Raw genomic sequence first — 25,951 nt, 5'->3', positions numbered from 1 at the left:
AGGGTATGAATGCTTCTCAAAATAAATAACCAGCATGGCCGCTGCAACTATGATTAGCATGTCTTTTCTTTTTTTTTCCTTACCTCCTCTCTTCTATTTTACAATGAATTTTATTTAGTTGCACATGATATATCATATTGAGCCATGATTCCCATTGTTTTTCGAACTGTATTTTACTTGGCCTAATACTTCCGTTTGTTTTTATGGCCAGCATATGCTACTGGGTAAAGTATAATTGGAGTGCTTCAGTTCTCATTTAGCAGGCAAGGTAACATCCAATTCATATTCCTCCTCTATATCTCCCATTATACTTTTCTCTTTATATTCACTCTTCAAGCACAAGATTAACTACTTGGTTCCGAGAGCATTGCTGTCATAGGTGTTGTTACATTATCTTAGTGACTTCCTACATGTTTGTGTTGTGCTGTTGTTTATGCATGATAGCAGGGATGGTTTGCAATTTTTTTTATTTGGTTAGGTTCCTCACATGTTCTTAATGTCATTACTTACATTACAGGGCCAGAGAGCATGTGATTTGGAATTCTTCGTGCACTTCACTTTGAAATGAATGATCCAAAGTTACTTTATCAGATATTGTAGATAGTATAGGGCACATTTGTTTGAGATAGCGTGAGCACATTAGGTTAGTTGTATTCCTAAAAATTACAGTACTTCTGAAATTAATACAGGTTCCATACGTTGTCGGTAAATATGCAGGTGCTGGAGCAGCTGCCAGTAAAAGAAGAAATAGTCATATGTGTTGCCATGAATTTTGTCAGCGTGTGCCACATCACAGTGAAGACCTAGCTGTTTTATTCATCGGGATGCCCCTCGGCTGCCTGACTGTTTCTTGCGTTCCTCATGGCAACCGTGCAGGTTGGTCTGGTCTGTATTCTGTCATTTTGTTTCTCCTGTTGCTTCTCTATACAAGCCTGCCTTGCTTCTCGTGGTTGCCATGTACGAGACCTCTGTCATGACATGTCTGCCATGGCGCTTCTGACCACTGGAAAATGATTTGGAAGAAGTGCCATCATATATGTTCAGTTGTCAAAACATGATATATGTGCATGGAAGCTTTGGAAACTTTTTTATTGCACAAAAAAAAACTCAGATCCACTGAACTTACTTACATGTATGACTATCCCATTCATAACATGTTCTTACTGGAAGCAATTTTTTGGGATGTTGCATTACATTTACTAACAGTAAAGCGTCCCTGCTTTTGTCAGCAACAACAATCTTGATGGTTTGGCAATAATGTATGCTTTGGCATAACTTACTGAAACAAAACAAAAGGTCAATGCATGATCCAGTAAAAAAATGTGGTGGTACCAATCTATATGAGGGATCCTGCGGCTTCTACATTGATGTGATCTTTGTGATTTGTTATGCTCATTATCACTTCAAACAGCCCTCTATCTCAATCATCTGTTCAATCTTGATCCATTCTGCTCTCAGGTCTCAGGGGTGGAGGACGCCCAGGTGGTCCCTCGAATGGCGGTGGCGCGGACCTACATCAGCCCCTTCATCACATCTCCTCCCCCGAACGGCGTCGATGGCCACCTATGCTGCCACCTCCTTTCCCTCTTGCCCTCGCCCTTTCTAGCTTAGGCAGCCTCAGGTATGGTAACCATCCATGTGACCGACATTCGATTCCCCAATTTTACTCCCTTTTCCGGCTGGGATAAGTGATTGATTGACAACCTCACTTGCTCCTATTGTGTGCAGGTCCAAGAACCCATAGAGGACTGCCTCACTCTGATCTTTTGGCTCATGAATGAATCTGAAATCTATTTGCACATGCAGGTTGAGTAGTTTGAGGTCTCGTTTTTTTTTACCAAAGTATATATGCACATATAAACTTTTGTAACCAATATCGTTCTTTGCATTCGTCTTCAAGTGTATAGGCTGGTGCAAAAGAAGCACCGCTGCGGTGCGGTGCCACGGCATGATCACGTCTTCCATAAAATTCAGGTCTACGCCCTGCTCCATGTGTAACTCTCTATCCTTTTCTGTGCGTCAAATGAGCCTGCAGGTTGTTTGGCCCGCCTGTTTAAATGTAGCTTATGTTTAGCGTTTGCACATTACTGCAGGCTGTATAGTGAGGATCGATGCCGAGCTGGACCTTCTTGCCTGCTTTTTCCTTATCAGTTCAGATATGCATCCTGCTCTTGTGTTAATTTTCAAACAACATTTGTGAGACCTCTTGACCTGTCCAATTTTGTAATGCCCTCTTTCTTGCTTAATCTAACGAGCTGCGACTGTGCGATGAATATTGTTGCCATCTGCTTCCTGTCCTCTTTTTTGTTTATTCGCGCGTTCTGTTTTTAGAATAAAGACCCGTACGCACAGCAGTTATCCCTCCTTAGTCTGTAATCCATTTCACAAATCTATAGGTATTTTTAGGATGTGTAAAATAGATATGGCGTAGACACACAGTTCAAGCTTGCATATGATACCTGCCTTACATCCCAGGTTGTAAAACAGAAATGGAGGAAGTACGCCTCCATTTGACCTGTAAATTCAGATGCTCTCTGAAAATCACATGTCAATCAATAGACGTTCTACGAGCTGGTACAACATATGCATCCATTCTGATGCTTTCAGCACCTACTGTTGGTTATCAAGAGTTTGTGCAGCTTGACAACATCCAAAAGGTCGTAAAGTTTTTTTTATCTGCAAATTGATTGAAAAAAGAATAGGCACAAAGTGATATTCAGCAGGCTACAAAAGATCTTGCCTACTTCATGCATATACATGCTTAATTTACATTTTACCTAAAATTTATTATATATCGATCACGGCAACTTCTAGAAATTATCGGGACTACATGGCCGCCTAACTTTTACGATCTAATCACCTGCTATATCCTATGAGGTTTATGCAGCATGACAACTTCTAGATGCTCCCTGGGCTTCATCTCAGCTAAAAAAATGTTCCAGTCTAGTTCCTATTCCATCTCGCCTGTGCATGCCTTCTGGTGGTCTAAATGGTGGTGGTTCAATAACGGTGTTGCCTGTCATTGGCTATCTTCGACATTTATTGGCGAAATACAGATGCTGATCAAGTACCATCACACAGTTGAAGAGAGGTACATTATCTGTTTTCATATTAAGGAAGGTGCATAATTAACAATTGCAACTACAAGTTCCTCAGCTATTTCAATTACCTGATGATCAGCACAAACAAATTTATGCTGCATCCATTCTTTGATATGTATGCACTGCATGCAAAGATTATACATATTTTTTACCTACGCCTTAACCAGGTGATTTGCCGGCGCGCGCGAGGGCGCGCGTAATGGACTAGTGTGATTTTAAAGCCCACACCACCAAACCTTCCTCGCTCACATAGCGCATACGGAAACCTTATTATGTCAAGCGTGTCTACCGTCATCCTTAGCCCTGCCTATCAAGTCCTTTGGGGCTTGGGCTCATGTCTAGACCTTGATCCCAACTTGATTGTTTGCAAAGGACATGGTTGGAGCTTTCAAAGGTGAGGCAACAACACTACATGGACTTGCACGGCTTGACTCACCTTCAAGACGAAACACATTAGCGAGGAGGAATATGGCACTTGGAGCGATGATTGCCTGAGAGCTCTCTTGCCTCTTGAAAGGATGAACAACAATCGTCATCGAGGGTGTCACTATGAAGATGGTGATACACGTCAAAGTAGAGTAAATAATGGAGATTTTGAGGAGGGGATTGATAGGTAATGAGTCTGTCTAGCCCATGCGAACGATGTCTGTAACGTGTGCGAGCACACCTTGATATACACTAAGGTTGGATGATTGGCACTGCCCTGTTCGCTTGAACTTATTAGCCTAGCTAATTAGTTATGGTATAGTATTTTTTCTCACAACAAATCAGCATCAGTCGACTTATCAACCACAGAAACTATCAGCCGAACTTTATTCAAGAAAAGTGAGATCTACGTTCCATGTAAATTGAGAAGTAGAGGGAACTTTCCTGCATTTTGATTCATTTGAACCAAAGTTATAAGCTCCCATAATGATTTATTTAGGAATCACAATGTTATGGGATATTCGTTTGAGATAATTTAAACCGTTGTAACCGCTGATACAATGGGGTGTTTGGATCTAGGACTAAAGATGTCACAACGAGTATTTAGATACTAATTTAAAAGACTAAACATGAGCCTAATTAGACTTAATAGATTTATCTTGTAAATTAGTCTTAACCTGTATAATTAATTTTATAATTAACCTACCTTTAATACTCTAAATTAGTGTTAAACATCCCACGGACCGGGACTAAATTTTAGCAGGACCAAACACCCCCGGTCACTGAGAATCAAAACAGGAAAAGCTACAGGGCGGTCTTTTTCTTTGTAGTCTCGAGTTACTTCCACGATTCTCCAACCCGCAAACGGACAAACCCAGAGCAATCCGTGCACACCGAACTCCTCTCCTCCACTCCCCTCTTCCACGCGGATGGCGTGCACGCATCCAAGGTCCAAGCAAGCAGCAGTCCATCCGGGGCGGCGCGAGCGCGTCCTGCGTTGCACTCTCCTTCTCCTTCGTCTCCGATCCTCGCCTTCACCCCACTCCCTCACTCTCTGGGCCCTTCTTTCCTAGCGGCGACGACAGGGTGAGTAGTGAGCACCGCCGCCCGTGCCAGGTCGGCCAGGTATGCCCGCTCGTTCCCTTCCCTTCCTGCCGTGCGAAATCCAACACCAAAAACTCTGATTTATGCTATCTATATTCAGATCTGAGCATGTTTTTTCACCTTCTAGCTTCGATTTTTTGCCCGAAAAAAAAAAACGGGTATACATGTGTACACCCGTGTCCTGCCGCCCCTGCTTTATATCTATGTATGAGACGGCAGAATTTAGCTCTTTGGATCAAAAAATTGTCATATGGAAAACGGTCGAATTGTTGGTTCCAGTTCGGTCCAGTGAAGTCGTTTATCTCCATTTCTCTGCAGAACTAGTGGGCATCAAGCATCGTAGCGACCATGGAGGTGGTCTCATGCAGCCACTCCTGCTCGGCATTACATCAAACACCAGCAAGTGCATGGAGGCTTCGGGGCAGTGCTCTAGGTCTTGGTCTGGGGCATGCCAAGCCTTCCCGGCCCAGAAGATATGCGGTTATGTGTGTCGGAACCACAAGAGGAGCTTCGAATCCAGGCGGTTCCGGCAAGGTCCATGCAGCCCAGGGATTCCATGTAAGCGACGTGGATGCAGCTCTGCAGGCCATTCCTTCCAGGAAGGTGGAGGAGGTTGAGATTCAAGGCCTCCCGGAAGGCCCTGATAGCTCCCCGATCAGTACTGGGTTCTGGGAGTGGAAGCCGAAGCTGACTGTGTACTACGAGAGGTCCGGTGTGGAGAACAGCAAGGCGCCTGCGGTGCTCTTCCTGCCGGGGTTCGGAGTCGGGACGTTCCATTTCGAGAAGCAACTAAGGGATCTTGGTCGCGATCATAGAGTGTGGACGATGGATTTTCTCGGGCAGGGGATGTCGCTGCCAGGTGAAGACCCTGCTCCTAGTAGCATCGTGAGTGAAGAGGTGTTTTGGGGGTTTGGACAAGATTCGCAGCCTTGGGCAGAGGAGCTGGTGTATTCTGTGGATTTATGGCAAAACCAAGTTCAGCATTTCATTGAGGAGGTATCTCCTTGAATTCGTAATTGTGTCTTGCAATGTTTGTTTTGCTAAAATGTCATCCATGTTTAGTTTAAAAATCTTAGCATGCCTCTTGGGAACTCCTCGTAGGCTTGTTACTATTATTTTCTTTGTTGATAAATATCTGAAATTGGAACATTATTTGAATTCCTTCATTTTTTTGTTGACAAACTGCTTGAAACTAACACCGATGATCAACATAAGTTCTGCATATTTTGCTGCTAGGAATAGAGTAATTGTCTTATTTGTTTGTCCTGTTCAAAATTGCATACAGAAGCTTTAACTTTTGTGTATGCTCACCATCGTAGATGGATGGTTTAGCTATCTATGCCTTTGTATTGCAGAGAAACTATAGACGCTTGCCCATGCATATGATCATATATTTTCACCATGAGATTTATACAACGTATCTCGTAAGCTAAGTTTATAGTTCATTTCCAGGTTATCCGTGAACCAGTTTATATTGTGGGGAACTCTCTTGGAGGTTTCGTTGCTCTGTATTTTGCCGCATCCAGTCCACACCTTGTAAAAGGTGTCACATTGCTTAATGCAACACCATTTTGGGGATTCTTTCCTAACCCTGCTACATCTCCCCGATTGTCAAAGATTTTCCCATGGGCTGGGACATTTCCTCTTCCATCATTTGTGAGGAAACTTACTGAAGCAGTGTAAGTGTTGTTTATTAGTTATGGAGAACATTTTCGCACTGAGGTGAACTAATAGTTTCTGATGTTTTAACTTCACTATATTGAACACTTTTAACTTTATATGATATTTACTTATTTCATAAGACACTATATGTGTAGATTTTACATGTGAAAATATTATTACCATAGTGATTTAGTTTACTTATTTCTCTCGCATAGTTGCATTATTGAAATTTTAGAAATAGACTGGTGTGCAAAAGTAAGTGTCTAATGCGTGTGTCTATAAACTAAGTGGAGTGTAATTTCCTCTGTGATGTAGTTGGCAAAAGATAAGTGACCCAAAAAGTATTCAAGACATACTCAAACAAGTATATGCTGACCACTCAACAAATGTGGACAAAGTGTTCTCTCGTATTGTGGAGATAACACAACACCCAGCAGCTGCTGCATCATTTGCCTCCATTATGTTTGCTCCAAGGGGTCAGATATCCTTCCAAGAGGCAATCTCTAGGTGAATTAGATAATCTAAATGATCAAGTGAAACTTTACATAATAAATGCAATTTTCCATTTTAACACTCATCATTTGTAGGTGCCAAAGCCAAGGCGTTCCTCTATCTCTCATGTATGGAAGAGAAGATCCTTGGATTAGACCTTTTTGGGGCATTAAAGTCAAACAGCAGGTACCCGAAGCACCTTATTATGAAATTAGTCCTGCCGGTCATTGTCCTCATGATGAGGTCCCTGAGGTAAGGATTGCTCTTTGTTTATAAATTTCAGCTCTCCTTTTGGCCTTAATATGCCATATTCCAATTGGTAATTCTTAATGGGTTTTGGTAATACTTTTGTCTTACAAATATTTCTCTGCAAGTCAACAAACAATAAAAGTCAGGGGTCCTCATCAAAGTAAATGACACAAACTAGCTGTTCTGTTGGACAGCATGTTGTAGGGGTATATGTATATCGAATGCAATCCTCCTACAAGGTTCATGGTATTAACCCATTGATTAGGAAATGAGCTGCATAAGTTCTGCAAGTGGGTAAAACTGTCTCTTTTAAGAGAACTTGTTGGAGTTATTGCACGTAGGAAATGGAAAACTGCAAGGAATTTCTATTAGGGGCTGTTTGGATCCCTTCATTTTGGAGAAATTGAAATCTACTTAATGGATTAGGCTATTTGGCTTGGAATTTGACATTCCATAACTTTCTCAAGCTCACAAATAAGCCTATCTCAAATTCATAGGGTGGGAGATGGAAATGGATTATATAGATCACTATGTTATAATTCTATTCTCCAACTTATAGCACACTTTTCAACTCACTTCACTACAATAGAAATGCAACATATAAGTATGTCCCTTGTATGTCTAACAATAAATATACAAATATATTCCATATACAACTATATTAGCTTAATTAATCTATGTCTAAATTGTAATTATTAGAATGAATTCAATTCCAAGGATCCAAACGGGCCCTTAGTATATAGTGTATCTGACTAAGATTCAGAATTTTTTTTAGATCAAAGGCATTCACCTGGCTTTATTGAAAGCTTAACGAAGGCCAAAGATCCGACATACTGGGGATACCAGTTTTACAGTTTTTAGCATACGAAAACCTGAAACTATCAGCTGCACCAAACTCAAAGCACCGAGCTCTACTTAACCAGTTCTAAGCAAAATAAGATTCAGAATTTTCTTCTAATGTAACAAGTTTAGAAGAAACTCATTGATTAACATGTTACCTGAACAGGACTCTGTTGGTTTAAACTTTGTAAATATCGCAGCTATTAATGATTTGTGTCTAAGTTTGGAAATTGGAATCTTAAATATGTCTATACAATAGAAATGGAAAATCAACAGGTGTAAATATTACCTTGGAAGAGTATTGTGAAAGTTTGGTTTTTTTTCCTTGCAAACTGTTAAAGGCTTTGCTTTTACACTACTCAAATAGCAATTACCACTATAATGCAAACGGGGAAAAGTAAAAGGAGTTTTATGGTATCCTATACTAATGATGGGAGGTACTAGTATGCATTAGATCTACCGTTCAAGCGCATATACTCTTATGAAGTAAGTAAATATCAGTACAATGGGTCTCATGTGTTGTAGTACTTATTTGTCCTGTTGTGCATTCATGATTCAACAAGTATAACAATGCCTTAAAAGAGACATGATCTCTTCTTATTCATCTGTAGCAGCCGTGTACAATGGGTAGCCTCTAAGAAGCTCCCTACTTGCAGCGACAACATAACTCTCTGCAGCTCATTGTCTTCAATAATTCAATCCACAGCTTCACCCCAGTTTTCCAAAATGGTCCAGTATTATTTAGTTGATCATGGTAATAGCTTATATCTATGAGATCTGTAATAATTTCCTGATCATCAGGTTATAAACTACTTGCTCCGAGGGTGGTTGAAGAACCTTGAGTCTGAGGGTTCGATCGACCTGCCATTTCTAGAAGAACCCAGCTATGCTGAGCATGGTGTATCCAGAGAACTGGAGTTCGTCAGAGAAGGATCAAGGAAATCAGTTAGTGTGCGGCTCTATGGTACCAAAATTTCCTTATGGAGCCAACTAAGCTCATTCTTGAACACACATGTCCCCAACTCACGGGTAGTCTTAAGATAATCCATCCTTACAACTCCAATAGATCTTACTCTTAGAAGCTTTGATTCAAAATATTGTATTTATTACTTTATTAAATTGGTCAGGTAATCTATTTGTAAACAGACAGTGTCTTCAGAATTTCATGTAAATATTGACACTACAGTGGTAGTTTCAAAATTTATCCTGAGTCCTGTCAAGATATGCTACAAGGAAACATTTCATCTATGTACATGTACTCGACAAAATGATACAAATTGAGCGTGGGTAATCGTCAGATCCTACGAGATGACATACTATTGTTTCCTTTCATCCTTTGAATCTCAGGCTAATATGTTTGAATTTTGAGAAAATTTCTTATTTGACACTGGGAAAATGAGTCATTCCTTTCTTGGCCCGGAAAATTTTTTCGTTCTCTGTTTGACACTCACTTCAACTTTTATTCCTAATATGACACTACCGTTCGTTCCGTTAGCTTCTTCCGTTAGAGACCCTAGGACACGCTGTCAGACATTTTGATTGGGGTTATAATTACCCTCCGTCGAATCTCTCTCGTGCGTGTGCGTCTCCTGTCCTCTCTCCCGTGCGTGAGTGTCCCTGGCTCGAACCCTAGACCAATCCGGCGGCGGGCTGAATCCTGGCGGTGGCCGGCCGTCGGCGGCAAGATGGAAGGAGATCCGGCGGGGGAGGATGTGGATCCGGCCGGTGGCTCCCTCGGGCGGGGCGTGGCAGCGGTGGCGAGCCCTCGGGCTGGTTGCAGAGGCGGCGGCGAGCCCCCCTGGGCGGGGCACGAAGGCTGCGGGCGCGAGCCCCGTCGGCCGGCGCGAGCTCCCCACAACCAGCTCGACCGGCGGGATCAGATCTTGACCGTCGTCGCCCCGCGAGATGAGCCACGACGACCCCCGTAGCTCCTCCACCGGCGCCCGTGCGGGCGTGGACGCGCTGTCGCTGGACCTGCTCGCGCACGCACTGGCGGGCGTGCGCGACCCGCGTGACCGCAAGTCCTACCGCCTCGCCAGCCGCGCCTTCGCGTGAGCCGAGGCCTGTCCCACTGCGTCACCGCTGAGGACAGGGAGATGGCCGCCCTCGCCGCTGCCACGGGGCTCAGGGAGCTCGTCATGGACAAGTGCCTCGGCGTCACCGACGTTGGGCTCGCCAAGGTCGCCGTCGGGTGCCCCGGGCCGGAGAAGCTCAGCGTCAAGTGGTGCTGTGAGATCTCCGACATTGGCATCGAGCTGCTCGCCAAGAAGTGCCCCGAGCTTCGCAGCGTTGACATCTCCTACCTCAAGGTAGCATCCCTAAAATCCGTATCAGTCTCTTTGGTCAGTAGTACGATTGGTCTGAAGCCTCTGATGGATTCAATTGAAAATGATTGTGACTTGACCTGTCGAGAATTCAGAAGCGTTCAATCATCTGTGAACTGACTAGAATGGGGGACAAATGTGGCAATGCTAGTAGGATGCTGTTTCCTTAAAAACATTAAGATTCTTCTTAGAGTTTAATAGTTTATGAGATTATTCCCTTGCTAACATAGATGCTATTTCGCGTGCGCGAATCAAGTGAGTTCCAATTTCTTGTCTCTTGTTTTGCAGGTGAGCAATGAATCCCTTAGATCATTCTCCACTCTCGAGAAGTTGGAGGACATAACAATGGTCTGCTGCTTGTTTACAGACGATGATGGCCTACAGATGTTAAGCGCAGGCAACTCGCTGAAGGTAATCACCTTGCAGGCATGTATGTAGAGTTCCTTTGCTCTTTTTGCGCTTTTGAGTACTCATGATGCAAATGAATGCCATTTAGCAGTCAAATTCATACTGCAAGTGGTTGTTCACCTTCTGCTTTACACTTGCAGGAGCACTATCAGGAACAGCACCAGCAAAGCAACAACAACAGCAACGAATGCAGTAACCCCACAAACGACAGCAACAGCAGCAATAACAACAACAGACGCAAGAGAGAGGCAGAAGACAACGAAGAAATTTTGCCCCAGAGAAACAGATCAAGGCACGGTTAGCTGCAAACTGATTATAGGAGAATTAACCCCCTTTTTTCTCCCTTTATTTATTCTTTGTTTTACTTAGCTTTTGGCAAACTAATTTGTAACACAAGAGAATTAACCCCCTTATTCATATGAACTTGCTATATCATGTGTCATTATCATGCTGTGTAAATGTTGAAAAAAATGTTGTATAAACGTCTTACAAATCATGCTGTTGTATCATGTTGAAAAAAGAGAAAAAACGGCATCCCAGCGTCTGCACACCGGCCACCAGCAAAAAGAGAAAAAAACAGCGGCCAACGATTTTTTTTTAATTTTAACACTTTTTAGAAATTAATTTTAAATCTAACACCGCCGGTTTTTTTAAACTAACACTTTTGGCCGCGCCTATTGCCCTGGTGCGGCCAAATGCCTGTGCCGCGCCATGCATGGTAGCACGGCAGAGGGCTGACGTGGCGGCGACCAAGAGCGTTGACCGCTGACAGGGCAGGGCCTGCCGCGCCACCGATCTTGACGCGACACTGCCGCACCCTGATCCGTGGCGCGGCAGAGCCGAATAAACTTGCTGCTGATTAATGGCGTGCAGCGGCAGAAGGCAGCCTTGGCGTAGCAGCTGGGCCTGCGGCCCCGCCAGGTGGAGGTGTGGTTCCAGAACAGGAGCGCCAGGTACGAAACGCACATGCGATATGTCGCCGTTGCACAGCTTTAATTTCACACACAGCTAGCCGCTCTATAGCCAGCATGCTGCGTATTTTGATGAACCTCTGATCAGCATGCGCACTTTTTCCTCTTTTCTGCCCCTCCTGGCCTCCTCGTGCAGAACGAAGCTGAAGCAGACGGAGGTGGACTGCGAGTACCTGAAGCGCTGCTGCGAGACGCTGACGGAGGAGAACCGGCGGCTACACAAGGAGGTGTAGGAGCTCCACGCTCTCAAGCTCGTCTCGCCGCACCTCTACATGCACATGTCCCTGCCCACCACCCTCACCGTGTGCCGCTCCTGCCAGCGCATCTCCTCCTCGTCCAACAACGGCAACTCCGCCGCCGCCGCCGCCGACCGCAACAACGTGCTTTAGTTTCTCAGGCCACAAATTATTAAGCAGCTAGATTAAGCTATGAGTGCACGTCAAATCGAATTAAGTAATACAATTAAGCCGCCTGCACAGCACGAGACCTATCACAAAGAGTGATTAGAGAGATGGAACATGGCTATCATCCCTGTTAATTAACAACGCTAGCTAGGATCAGGCTACAGGAACACGGCCGTCTAGTCCAGCAAGCTCTCGCCAAACCGATGGACCGTGACCTCTCTGCAGTTGGTGCATCATCACTGCCATGCGATGGCGTGGTCAGTGCTACAGTTTGTGACGGGCTGGCTTTCAGCTGTTTGGCGCAGCGCCGCGAGGCTGACGTGACGGAGGTGAGTGCAGTGCAGTGACAAGAAAGGAGGCGCCTTAGCGCAATGAAATCGACAGCAGCAGCAGGCGCCTCCTCCGCCTCTCCTGGCGCCACCGACAGCAGCAGCAGGCGTCTCGAAGTCGAAAATGAAATTTATCTAAGCCCCTTGACTACTGCATCTACTGCATGATTTGACAACAGGGCTAGGTGAACACGATGCTACTGCTCAACAGCTGCTGAAAATGAAAATGACCGATGCTGCAAAGGTGAAGGTGAAGTGAAGGGAGACTACTGTAGTGTGGTGTGTAGGAGCAGGCGTTGCCAATCAAACAGAGCAACTACTACTACTACAGGTAGTGAGTGATGAAGCAATGCTACTGCACTTACAGATACAGTACTGTGCGAACCAATAATCGATCTGTTTACTCCGATCAGCCACACCCACACCATAGGACAGGATCGTGTCTGCCATCAAGACGGACGCACGATCGACGACCGACAAGTACTGCTCATGCAGGTGCCTTGTAGTACATCAAGAGGACTTATGGCTACTGATGAACCAACACCAAGTGTCGTGCAAGCGCACAGGCCAGTCCGTCGCTCACGGATTTTGCGCAAGGTATAGCTTTCCTGTTTTTTAACTAGGGATTTTGCGCACAGGGAGAGGCAGGCGAGCCGTCCCGCCTCATCCATCGCTGCCCACGCCTCTGCGCGTGCTGCCTGCTCCGTTTCCTTCTTGTGAGAGAGCGCCTGGAATAGCCGTGGGGCCCGCTTTGCATGCTGCTGCTCCTTTGACTTTTGTGAGAAAGAGTGGCTTGCACTCTGCGAGAGAGGGAGAGCCGCGCAGGATAGGAGCGCGTGCATGCGCTGGGGACCGCAGGGTGTGTGCTGTCGACCGCATATTGGCCAACTTTGCTTTTCGCCTGGCCACGCTCGACCGACAGAGAAAGAATGGGAGGCGCACAATTGCAGCAACAGTGGAGAGCAGTCGACTAATCGCAGCAGTGGCGCTGCTGGTGCTAGCTAGCTGCGTGGGTGTATGCATGCATGTGTGGTTGTGTCTACAGTGGCGTACAGTAGCTAGTACTACAGTGAGCCAGTGCACAAGTTTATTCGGCTCTGCCGCGCCACGGATCAGGGCGCGGCAGTGCCGCGCCAAGATCGGTGGCATGGCAGGCTCTGCCCCGTCAGCAGTTAGCGCTCCTGGTCACCGCCACGTCAGCCCTCTGCCGCGCCATCCGCGCCACCATGCATGGCGCGTCATATGCATTTGGCCGCGCTAGGGCAATAGACGCGGCTAAAAGTGTTAGTTTTTTTTTTAAAAAAAACCAGCGGTGTTAGATTTAAAATTAATTTCCAAAAAGTGTTAAAATTAAAAAAAATTCTGGCCAGCCTGCATGCGGCGTGTCTAGCAAAATTGAGAAAAAAAGAGAGCAGCCAGCGGCTCGATACGCTGCATGCATGTGCCCAGGGCCCAGCGTCTGCATGCACCTAGGGGCAAAAATATCTTTTTAACAGCCACTTAACACCGTTAGCCGATGGATTTGACTGCGTTGTCATATTAGGGATGAAAGTTAAAGTGAGGGTTAAATAAGGAATGAAAAAAAAATCAGGACCAAAAAAAAAAGAACGACTTATTTTTTCAGTGTCAAATAAGGAATTTTCTCTTGAATTTTTTGGTTTTTCTCTCAGGTTATTTGTTCGTTTGTGGCTGTTTTCTGGGCTCCATCTCCATGAGAAATGTTTTGAAAAATCTTTGAATTAAATTTTGCTAGTAGGTACTGAGAATCACCCATAGTGCTAGCTGCTTTTCAAATTCTTTATTTTTCCAGCCACTCGATCTCTCCTCACTAACGGTTCTCTTTTTTCCAACCATAATAAAATTTCTATGGTTACCGATTTAAATTTGCCAGGAGGCACTGTGAATCACCCATAGTGCTAGGCTGCTAGCTGCTTTTCAAATGCGTTTTTGAGTTATTATAAGGAATTTGTGGTTACCGAGTGTTTCAAAGGTCAAGGATTTTTGAATTTTTTTTTTTTGACAACGTTTGAACTATTTTGTTTGGCGACTATCAAACTTTTGACCTTGTATGTAAATACTGGATGTGTAGGAAGCTGAAAAGGTCGTTGCGAATTTGAAAGAGGCTTTCACTCTAAATATTGCAGCTTCACCTCTTACTCTTAGTAGTATAAGAGGCTTTCAAAGGATGCCGTTTTCCACTAGCGTTTGTTTATAGTTTTGTTTTCCGAAATGCTACGAATGTACGGACGCCCCTTCGTCATCCTGCGTACCAGCCCAGTAAACCTCTGCTCTGCATCTGCTTGTTTTTTATTACAGTATTCACGTCCGTCTCTTTCGTTGCGCCGGTTGGATAAGAAGAGAAGAAGGAGACGAGAGACCTGCTCCACACGTCGACGGTGACCTCGCCTGCTCCTACACCGTCGGGTGCCCTGCTGCTCCTGCTCTACGGCCCGCTCCGCCGTCGACGGTCACCCCGCACTGCTCTTTCCCCTGCTCCACCGCCCCGCCGCGCTGCTTCTGCTCTGCGGCCTGCTTCGCCTGACGGCGCGGGCACCGCCGCACCCACGTGTGGTGATCGCTCGCCGTCAGCTAGCAACTGAGGCCGCTATGCAAGGAGAAGCGTCGGGCCCTGGCGCGGAAGCCCTCCGGCCTCGCCTCCTGCTATGGCTGCGGCGTCCCGATGGAGACGGTAGAGGAGGCCGCATCGAGATACAATAGATGTTGTAAGTGTACATTTTAAATGTTTCAGATGTTTTAGAGGTATGCTGTAAGTGTTTCATAAGGATCTTGCAAAAGTAGATTATGATGTTGCAATGGGCTATACACATATGCTTCAGGTGTATATTCCACCTGCTCGAAAACAAAGTTTTTTGAGATCACCAGATAGTACAATAAACCTGATCTTAGTAACACACTGTTTTGAGTCATACTGAAAGCAGCACAAATAAAATGAAATGTGATTTTTGATAATGTGAATAAAACATCTAAAAGTCTATGTGTTTTGGTTATCAAGCCATAGAATAAGATTTATAACTCACCCAAAAGGGGTAGCATACATAGAGTTACTTATATTGTTTATTACATACCCTGGCGTTCTAAGAAAGTGAAATAAAGGAATTTCATATCAAACCCATATACCACCGATCATTTCTTTTTCCTGATGAATCAAATGAGAAAAAAAATCAATGCCTGATTAACAAGTACAAACATAAATTATAATGGGCAAAAGTGATACTTGCCACCTTTTTTGCCCCTCTTTGACTGTTGCTTCCTTCTCCCATTTTGAGTTGCTTGTTGCTTCTGTTTGGTCAAGGACTTTGACCGTTGCTTCCTTCTCCCTTTTTTGAGTTGCTTGTTGCTTCTGTTTGGTCAGGGACAATGCATTTCTAAGATAGGCTGTCAATTTATGAAATTTCAAAGAAGACAAGAATGACTTCAAAGAAACGCATGATGGACGATAGGATACTTCAGCTATGCACATGCGAAGCATGCAAAGGAAAGGATGGGATCAGATACTCAGATGAGATGTGACCATATTAGATACCCTTCAGTGAACCAAAAGTGCTATTCATCCCTCAGCAATGAGCAGTGAGCAGTGCATTGCCACTCAGTTTATTTGTTAGGTGTGCCTCTAGAGTTCGGTTAAGAAGGATAGTAATGGTAATCTCTATGTGTTAATGTATATACAGGATGAGAGCACACAAACCTGAAGCATGAAGCAGTTTCTGACCATGTGCATCCAACATTGGATGCCACTATCTGCAAATATTCACCCGCAAATATTAGCCTATCAAGGAATACTACGCCGGGGAAAGGACAGATAATGAAACATTGGAATAAATTGCTTAGTAATTCTAATCTGGAGAGGAAAAAAGATGGATACAGGGCAAAGGAATGTGTGGCTTTAGAATTACGACCCGACCATCGGCGTCCTTGTACGCGCATGACAGCTTCCATGCAGTTGCTCCAAAATTTCACCAAAAGTCAAACAAATCAAGTCCGATTGGTCAGAGATTTTAGCCACAACTTCAACATATCAGGTAATTCGTTCCAACAGAGAGAACCTAAAAAGACTGAAAGAATCTTGACAATTTCAGAATTCAGAAAACCCTAGATGAAGAACTAATTTGAGAAAACATCAAATTTGTGGTGCTGTCCATACCTCAACGTCTAGGCTATTGCTGTCGGAGGAGGTAGGCACGGCATCTAGCCATGGCGGCATGGAATTCGTTTGCCACGGAAGGGGCGCCGCCGCATGGAGGAAGTCGTCGCCGTCGCTGACGTCGAGGAGGGCGCTGCTGCTAGGGGCTCGGATGCGGTTGCCGCCGTCGGAGAGCATGGAGAGGTGCCGCCGCTAGTACTGGTGGAGATGGTGGCGCCGCTGGTAGGGGTGAGGGCGCCGCCGCGTTTGTTGCTGCCTGGATCTGGTCTGCGCGCGCTGCAGGTTGGGGGCGCCGCCGATGTCGCCTTACTCGGCCGCGTGTACCCATGGCGGTTTCCTTCTCCGTATACCCGCCCGTCCTATGTATACCTCGCTCGAGGGATGGAAAAGAAGCGGAAGGGGAGATGAGCTCCTGGATTCGCAGAGGGCGCGAGGTGGCGGCCGCGGTTCCTGTGTCCTCTCTCCCATGACATCGGCGGCACCCCCACCCTACAACGCGCGCGGACCAGATCCAACCCACAACAAACGCGGCGGCGCCCTCACCCCTACCAATGGCGCCACCATCTCCACCAGTACTAGCATCGGCACCTCTCCATGCTCTTCGGTGACGACAACTACATCCGAGCCCCTAGCAGCAGCGCCCTCCTCGACGTCAGCCATGGCGATGGCTTCCTCCATGCGGCGGCGCCCCTTTTGTGGCAAACGAATTCCATGCGGCCATGGCTAGATGTCGTGCCCACCTCCTCCGACAGTAATAGCCCAGACGTCGAGGTTGAAATGATCAAGATGCCCAAGAGGGGGGGGTGAATTGGACTAATTCTAAACTTTTACAATAATTAAGCCCTACATTTAGCCCATTTCACCCCTTGTGCCTAGAATGTGTTTCTATTGTTCTCCCGCATAAAAGTTTTGCACCCTAGGTTCCAATCCTACTCTAGCATGACAATTCTAGGAATGTGAAGACATGAAATGAATTGCTCAAATGTAAATGCTCAATGTAAAGAGAAGGAAAGGAACACAACTATGTTTTCCTGATGTATCAGAGAGTCGCCACTCCCCACTAGTCCTTGTTGGAGCACCCGCACAAGGGTGTAGCTCCCCCTTGATTCGTGCAAGGATCAAGTGCTCTCTACGGGCTGATTCTTTAACACTCCGTCGCGGTGAATCGCCCACAACCACTCACAACATGACTTGGGTCATCCACAAGTTCCGCCAGATGATCACCAAGCTCCCAATCACCACCGAGCCGTCTAGGTAATGGCGATCACCAAGAGTAACAAGCACAAATTCTCACTTGACCAAGACAAGCCTAATGAGAAAGGTGGATGCACACTTGCTACTCCCTATAAACTAATGAGGTCCTTAATCTTGGATTATCAAATCTCAATCACCCGACTAGGCTCTTGCTCTCCCTTGCACTCAGTCGGTGCAGAAAGTGACCAACACGTAAGTATTTGTAGTTTTGCTATACGTTGTGATCGGAGGTGGCCTAGCACTCAATGACGCTGGGTTTATACTGGTTCAAGCAACGTGCCTTACGTCTAGTTTGAGTCGGTCGGTGACTTTATTCCTGAGCCCAGGTGCTCGAAGTTTGCAGTGGGGTTACAAACAGAAGGGAGAAAGATGGGGGGTACAAGAGGTCCGGTCGGACTCTGGTCTGAAGGGTCGAGAGTGACGGGAGCTCCGCTATGTGCTAAGTGTTCGAGCGTGTGCTTTGTATAACTTTAGAGTGTCTAAAGTTATAAAGGGTGAATCAATGTAAGTGAACTGAGCCATCCCCTTTTTGGGAGAGAGTGCATCCCCTTTTATAGATGAAGGGGATGGCCTTACAAGTGAGAGTGAAAGAGTGTACGTATGCTACTAAGTCTTGTTGCCCACACCGGCGGGTATGAGATGATGGTAGGCGCCCACAATACTGTTTAATGTCAGATGCACGTGGGAGGTTGTGTCATCTTCTTCTAGTATGGCAGACGTCGGTACCTGCCATACTGTTGATGCCCAAAGGCCTGTAGGGGGTTTTACCATGTTCGCCCGGTATGGTAAATGTCAGCGCCCACAACACTGTTGATGCCCAGAGGCATGTGGGGGGAGCCTTACCGTGTTTGTCTGGTATGGGAGTTGATGGCCCCCACAACACTATAGGGAAAATGTCGGCGCCCACAACACTGCTGGGGTTCTGACACGCCAGGAGGTTGCAGGGTACTATCTTGTGGGTGTACAGGGTACGGTCCTTGGTATTGCGGTTGACTTGAGTGCCCTGCTTTACTCTTCTCTGTCCGTTTCCTAGTCCTTACTGAGCGGGCATCCCCGATCGATTGGTCCCAGTCGGCTCTGTTTGCGCTAGTCGGAGAAGAACTATAAGCAGGAGTTCAGTGCATCCTTGGTCAGAGATGTAGGTAGGAGTTGGAGGCGGTGTTTGGCCAGGCCTTCTGGTCAGAGAGGTCATCCGGAGGTGGGCCGATGTCGGAAGCGAGCGCTCCGATCGGAGAGGTGGGCCGGGGTCGAAAGCGGGCGCCGTTCCTCTTCGGCCAGGCCTTCCAGTCAGAGATTAGATCACCCTTCTGGCCTGTTGTTTAGGTATTTGGGCTGGCCCAGGATTTGCGCATCATTTGCAATGTTGTCTGCTGGGCCAAGCCTTTTGTTGGGAAGCTGGTGCATGAGGGACCCTAGGTTTATAAACCCGGCAGGAGCCCCTGGGCGATTCGGGTAGAATCTCCTAGGAGATTTTTGTCTTGATGGTCGGTGCACGTGAGCGCACCCACGGGTGTAGCCCCTGAGCACCCACGGGTGTAGCCCCGAGCGATTCGGGTAGAATCGTCTAGGGGTTTTTTGTGTTGCCTGCGGGGGAAGTTTTGTTTCATCAGCGGGTGCGTGCGAGTGCACCCGCGGGTGTAGCCCCTGAGCACCCACGGGTGTAGCCCTCGAGCCCCCTAGGTGTTTTAGGGATCGAGGCAGTTTGGGGATCGAGCAAGATGGAGCTCGTGGATCCTGACGTCGGGCGCACGCGTCAGGCGCAACCGAGGCAGTTTAGGGATCAGGCGAGACGGAGCTCGCAGATCCTAGCATTGGGCGCATGTGTCGGACGCTGCCGAGGTAGTTTAGGGATCGAGCGAGATGGAGCTCGTGGATCCAAGCGTCGGGCGTGAAAGCATCTAGGCCCCTAGTTGGGTTTTGGTGATTAATGACAATACACGATTATTGTGACTAACGTGTGTTTTGCAGAGGCAATTAAGTTAGGTCATGGTAATGGAGATTGATTGGGCTATCATGATGGTCATGCCCCTATGATGGAAATCATTTTGGTTTTCAAAGGATGGACGACAAGGTTAAGGATGGACTAGTTCTAAGTGTCGATTGGAGTTGGAGTGACACTTAGAGTAGTTTAGGACTTTGTTTTTCCTTTGGCCATACTATTAAGGGGGGTATGAATGGGTAGCTTGACCTAGGTAAGTCTAGTGGGTTAGGTGTGGTGCACACTTGCTAAAACTAGCATTAGGTAGCTCCAAAATAGTCCTTAGATCCAATGGAGCAAACTTCACTCACATGTGATCGAGAGTTGAAAGTGAATGGAGGGTCAAATACTGACCGGACACTGGCTCTGGTGTGACCGGACGCTGGCTCAGGGTCTGGTCAGTTCATTTGACCGAGGTGTTTTTGTCTGGTGCGACCGAACACTGAGAGGTCATGTGACCGGACGCTGAGGGCCATCGTCCGGTCGACTCTAATAAGGTTCTAGAAAGGGAAAATCTCGACCAGACGTGTCTGGTCAGTGCTGACCAGACATTGGCCAGCGTCCGGTCACACTGTAAATACTAGAGTTCAGGGTAAACTGATCGGCGCGTCCGGTCAACATGACCAGAGCGTCTGGTCACCCCGTAGAGGCACATAACGGTTCATTTTTTAGCCCATGTTATAAATACCACCTCCATTCGTGTGTGGGGGTACTTTTGCTCATTCCAACAGCTGAGAAACATGTTTGAGAGTGCCAAGAAGAGCAAGGTCCTAGTGAGGTGATTAAGATTTGAGAATCCCAAAGAGAGCCCTCATTAGTGAAGCAAGAGTAGCAAAGTGTACATCCACCCTTCTCATTAGGCTTGTCGTGGTCAAGTGAGAGTTCGTGCTTGTTACTCTTGGTGATCGCCATCACCTAGATGGCTTGGTGGTGATTGGTAGTTTGGTGATCATCCGACGAAGCTTGTGGGTGACCCAACTCAAGTTGTGAGCGGTTGTGGGTGATTCACCGCGATGGAGTGTCAAATAATTAACCTATAGAGAGCACTTGATCCTTGCGTGGATCAAGAGAAGCTACACCCTTGCGCGGGTGCTCCAATGAGGACTAGTGGGGAGTGGCGACTCTCCGATACCTTGGCAAAACATCGCTGCGTTCCTTCTCCTCTCTTTACTTTAAGCATTTACTTTGAGCAATTCAATACTTGTCTTTTACATTCCTAGAATTGACATGCTAGAGTAGGATTGGAACTTAGGGTGCTAAACTTTTATGCGTTAGATCAATAGAAACACTTTCTAGGCACAAGGGGTTAATTGTGCTAACCATAGGATTTGATTATTGCAAAGAAATTTGTAATTAGCCCAATTCACCCCCCCTCTTGGGCATCTTGATCCTTTCAATTGGTATTAGAGTCTCGTGCTCACGTATTTAGGCTTAACTACCTAGAGCAAGATGTCTTATGGGGATGGACCTCCTCCTATCTTTGAGGGAGATGATTTTCCTTATTGGAAAATTAGCATGGAGGTGTATCTAGAAGCTCTAGATGTTGGTATTCTTAGAGCCACCTCACAAGGCTTCCCAAAACCTCGGGATACTACTCACCTACAAGGCGATGAGGTGAATTATGAGTAGTGGAATGCAAAGGCTTGAAACACCATCTTTAGAGGCCTTTGCAAAGGTGTGTTCAATCGGGTGAGCAACCACAAAGACGTCCATGCACTATGGTCGGACATTTATGCGCTCCATGAGGGAACTAAGAGTGAGCGTGAGGAACGCTATCATCTTGTCATAAAAAAGCTCAGCTCTTTTGAAATGCTTCCTAAAGAATATGCTAATGAGATGTATTCACGTTTGAATGTTCTTGTAGAGGAAGTCAATGGGTTTGGACTCACTCAAATGCAACCATCCGATGTTGTAAGAAAGATCTTGAGTGTCCTCCCTATTGATAAATATGGGCATATTGTGACCATGCTTTATCAAGGTGATCTTTCCACCGCTACACCGATACAAATCTTGGGAAAGATCAATGCCCATGAGATGTACGTGCATATTATGTCACAAGATGGCTCATCCTCTACCAAGAAGAAAGATAAGGACTTAGCATTCAAAGCTAGCCAAGAGAAGGGTAAAGCAAGACTTGAGTATGAGAGCTCAAGTGATGATGAAGTTGATGATGAAAGTCTTGCTCTCATGGTAAAAAAGACCGCCAAAATGCTAAAGAAGCTCAACAAGAGTGGCATCAAGTTTGATGGCAAGAAGAAGAAGTTTTTCACTAGCTCTAGAAGGAAGCTAATCTCTGAGATGGATTGCTTCAATTGTGGAGAACTTGGTCATCTAGCACACCAATGCTCTAAGCCCAAGAAAGACAAGTTCAAGAACAAATACAAGGGCAAGAAAGATGACTCAAGTAATGAAGAAAAAGAAGAGAAGAAGAAGAACAAGCCATACAAGAAGAGAGATGGCAAGAAGAAGGACTTCCACAAGAAGAAGAAGAGTGGAAAGGCATACATTGTCGGTGATTGGCTCATGGACATTGATTCATCTAGTGCCTCATCCAATGATGATAGTGACAACGAGAAGGTGGCCGCAATTGTTATCGACTCTTCATCATCTTCACCGCCACCACCGCCATCATCCTCTACACACCTATGCCTTATGGCCAAGGGTGACCGCAAGGTATCTAATAATGATGATAGTAGTGATGATGAGCATGCTAGTGATGATGATAGCGATAGTGATGATGATGAATATGAATCACCTTCTTATGATGATCTTGCTAGATTGCTGAAACAATACACTAAGATCATTATAAAAACTAGTGCTAAAAATGAAAAGCTAGAAGCTAAAAATGATTCTCGTTTAGCCAAATGTGATATAGCAGAAAAGGCTAGTGTTGAGCTTAAAGAAGCAAATGATGCTATATCATCCAAACTCAAGGATCTCAAATCTTCTAAGAAAGAGCTTAAAGAAAAACATGATAAACTTGAGAGAACACATAATGAGCTCATCACTAGCTACAACAAGCTAAGAGAAGAATATACTACTCTTAAGGTTAATCATGATAATCTTGTTATTGCTCAAGAATTCTTATCCAATGAGCCATATGATGCTACTAATGATGTTGTTAAGATTGATATAGCTACATCATGTGATGACTTGATTATTGAGAGCATTGAGCAAAGTTCTAGTAGCAAGGGCAAGCAAGTGGTTGAAGCCAATGATTATGATGAGTTTGTCAAGCTCAAGAATGACAATGAAAAGCTCAAGAAAGATCTTGAAAAACTCAATTCCACCAAGTATATTGTGCTAGAAACTATTGTTCATGATGATGGTTTGATCCTTGAGAATGAGAAGCTCAAAGATGAGAACAAGAAGCTCAAGGAAGAGAAAAACAATGATGCTCTCAAGGAAGAAAACAAGAAGCTCAAGTTGGAGAAAGAGCATCTTAAGATTGGATTGAGCAAGTTCACTAGAGGCAAGCATCTTTAAAGTGAGCTACTAACGAACATCATCATGAAAATGGATAGAAATGGCATTGGGTACTTGGCAAACCAAGAAAAGAAGGCTCAAGCTCAACAACAACATAAGTCCAAGCCAAAGTCAAAGAGATGTTTTGAGTGTGGACAAGAATGCCACTTTGCTCATGAGTGCCAAACTCCACCACCACAACCCTTGCCCAAGCATGCTAGACCTTTTGCCTTCAATGCTCACTACATGCTTAGAAAGGATTCTAGTAGAAAGATAAAAGTGATGTTCTTAGGACCTCCCAACAAGAATAGGCCTAAGAAAATTTGGGTTGCAAAGTCACTTGTTGAGAAGGTGAAGGGCCCTCAACAAGTTTGGGTTCCTAAAGCTTGATCTCATGTGTGTAGGTGAACTACAAGACCGGTGGAAGTCATTGGGTTATTGATAGTGGTTGCACACAACATATGATCGGTGATCCTCGTATGTTCACCTCACTAGATGAAGAAGTAGATGGATAAGAAAGAATCACATTTGGAGATAACTCAAAGGGCAAGGTCAAAGGATTGGGCAAAGTGGCTATATCAAATGATCATTCCATCTTCAATGTGCTATATGTTGCTTTATTGAGTTTCAACTTGCTATCCGTTGGACAATTGTGTGATCTTGGCTTTCAATGCTTGTTTACCGAGAAGGAGGTTATTGTATCCAAGAAGCATGATGATCATATGATATTCAAAGGATTTAGATACAATAACCTATATCTAGTGGACTTCACCTCCGAAGATACAAACTTGAAGACATGCCTATTCACCAAAATAACACTTGGGTGGCTATGGCATAGAAGACTTGCTCATGTTGGGATGAGCTCACTCAAGAAGCTGATGAAGAATGATTTGGTGAGAGGGTTGAAGGATGTGAAGTTTGAGAAGGACAAGCTTTGTAGTGCATGTCAAGCCGACAAGCAAGTTGCAAATACTCATCCAACCAAAGCTTTTATATCAACCACAAGAGTGCTAGAACTCCTTCACATGGACTTATTTGGGCCAACAACATACAAGAGTTTGGGAGGAAATCTTTATTGTCTTGTGATTGTTGATGACTATTCAAGGTATACATGGGTATTCTTCCTTCATGACAAATCCGAAGTTGCATCTTGTTTCAAGAAGTTTGCCAAGAGAGCACAAAATGAATTTGAAGTGAAGCTTAAGAAGATAAGAAGTGACAATGGGAAGGAATTTGACAACACAAACATAGAAGCCTATTGTGATGAAGTTGTAACAGAACCGACCAATTATACGAAATTAAGTAAGAAAATCATCCGTCAGAGCAGACGATTCAGCAAACTTAAGCCCGTATAACCCGGTAGTCCATGAAATCATGAAAGATTTTAAACCAACTTCTATTCCAGCCAAGATCGTAATAAGTTTAGCGGTCACCATCACATATTACATAAAAGTTTGCATCTCAGATACATCAGAGTTTAAACATAGTTATTACAAAACAAGTTCGAATAAAAGTAGCGGAAGCCATTTGTTCAAACCACACACACACTCACACGGAGTTCAAATACAGTGCCAGTGAATGATCATCTCCAACAAAAGCATCAGACGAGATGTAAGGAATGACCATGCCCATGGTCCTAAGCATCACCCATCACAGGATAAAGGCAGTTGATATAGTAGCAGTAATACATCTGCCCATCTGCAACAAGTGGGAATAAAACCCTAAGTACGAGAAGGTACTCAGCTAGATTTACCCAACATAACCGAAAATAAGCGACACCAAGGATTATGAAGGGCTTTATAGTAGGGTAGCTGACTCATTTGCAAAAAGAAGCATTTTTAGCATTTCAAGACCCTTTTCAAAAGCATTATTGTCAAGTTAATTGTTATTAACCTGTCGACTAGATTTGCACCTATACTAGAGCAAACACGTGATGAAGCAGATAATGATAACCAATGATCATTAAACAACTTCCATACTGTCATATTCATTATAATTGTCCAAGTGTTCCATAAACATTTACTACGATGAAGTCACTCAAGTCAAGTGCTCACTGTCCAGGAGCGATGGTGATTTGAATCGATTCCTAACCAGCTGGTGATTTATTCCTTACACAAACCTCACTCACCCGCTAAAGTGAGATATTGATCACCGAGTCAACTATCCAGGAATCTCTAGTTTGCCAGGAACCACATGTACCCGAGGGCCGACCGACTGCACTTTGGTCTTATCATCTCGCCCCCGTGTCCTACCACACCTGCTCTGGCACAGTGCATTGCGGGCAATCTACTCGGCCCGAATAATCTCCCAGCTTCGCGGTCGGAAGGTACTTTATCCGGCCAGCTAAATGTAAGGCATGCGTTCAACATGACTCGAGGCCCAACAACGGTCGGTCCTTAATCGACACAGACGGAAAGCACTACAGTCCAAAACTCTACAAGTCTCCGTCCGGTCTCAACTTCATTTAACACTTAGTTATACCATGACTTCATAGTCATCCAAGCAGATCCAGGTAACCACCTATAGCTCGCAGGTGATAGGAAATCACCCGACTTCTACCGGTCTAAGCCAGCTAAGCATTGACTCGACTACGGATACCAGGGTAACAAGGATATAGTATAACAAAGGTAGACAAGGTATAATGCAGCAACGGTTGCAAACAACTCCTGAACGTAATGCATCAATTAAAGTAAAGCATTTAATTAATAATTGCAAACCGGGAGAAAATGCTCCAGGGCTTGCCTCTCTTGAAGGAGCTCGGGCGGTGATTGGGGCACTCCGA

General features: G+C 45.2%; 2 protein-coding genes across 3 annotated transcripts; both read left to right on the top strand.

Annotated features, from left to right (window-relative positions):
• The first annotated feature begins 1,900 nt into the window (after positions 1-1,900).
• LOC136466399 (pheophytinase, chloroplastic-like) lies at positions 1,901-9,124 on the top strand. 2 transcript variants are annotated; one of them, XM_066464784.1, is made up of 7 exons: positions 1,901-1,974; positions 2,094-3,091; positions 4,950-5,627; positions 6,084-6,310; positions 6,609-6,800; positions 6,881-7,037; positions 8,676-9,124. In XM_066464784.1, the coding sequence occupies exons 3-7, from the start codon at positions 4,980-4,982 to the stop codon at positions 8,916-8,918; spliced, it is 1,467 nt and encodes a 488-aa protein (XP_066320881.1). In that variant the 5' UTR covers positions 1,901-1,974; positions 2,094-3,091; positions 4,950-4,979; the 3' UTR covers positions 8,919-9,124. The 2 variants fall into 2 exon arrangements, with proteins under 2 accessions (XP_066320881.1, XP_066320882.1); XM_066464785.1 differs by lacking the exons at positions 1,901-1,974; positions 2,094-3,091 and adding an exon at positions 4,394-4,652.
• Positions 9,125-9,779: 655 nt separating this feature from the next.
• LOC136462759 (two-component response regulator ORR10-like) lies at positions 9,780-11,029 on the top strand. The gene is made up of 4 exons (XM_066461809.1): positions 9,780-9,925; positions 9,967-10,183; positions 10,487-10,609; positions 10,747-11,029. Exons 1-4 carry the CDS (start codon positions 9,780-9,782, stop codon positions 10,906-10,908), a joined length of 648 nt encoding a protein of 215 aa, XP_066317906.1. The 3' UTR covers positions 10,909-11,029.
• Positions 11,030-25,951: the final 14,922 nt, after the last annotated feature.

This window comes from Miscanthus floridulus, chromosome 7, assembly GCF_019320115.1.
Source record: "Miscanthus floridulus cultivar M001 chromosome 7, ASM1932011v1, whole genome shotgun sequence".
Taxonomy (NCBI): domain Eukaryota; kingdom Viridiplantae; phylum Streptophyta; class Magnoliopsida; order Poales; family Poaceae; genus Miscanthus; species Miscanthus floridulus.
This window is presented reverse-complemented; position numbering and strand designations above follow the sequence as displayed.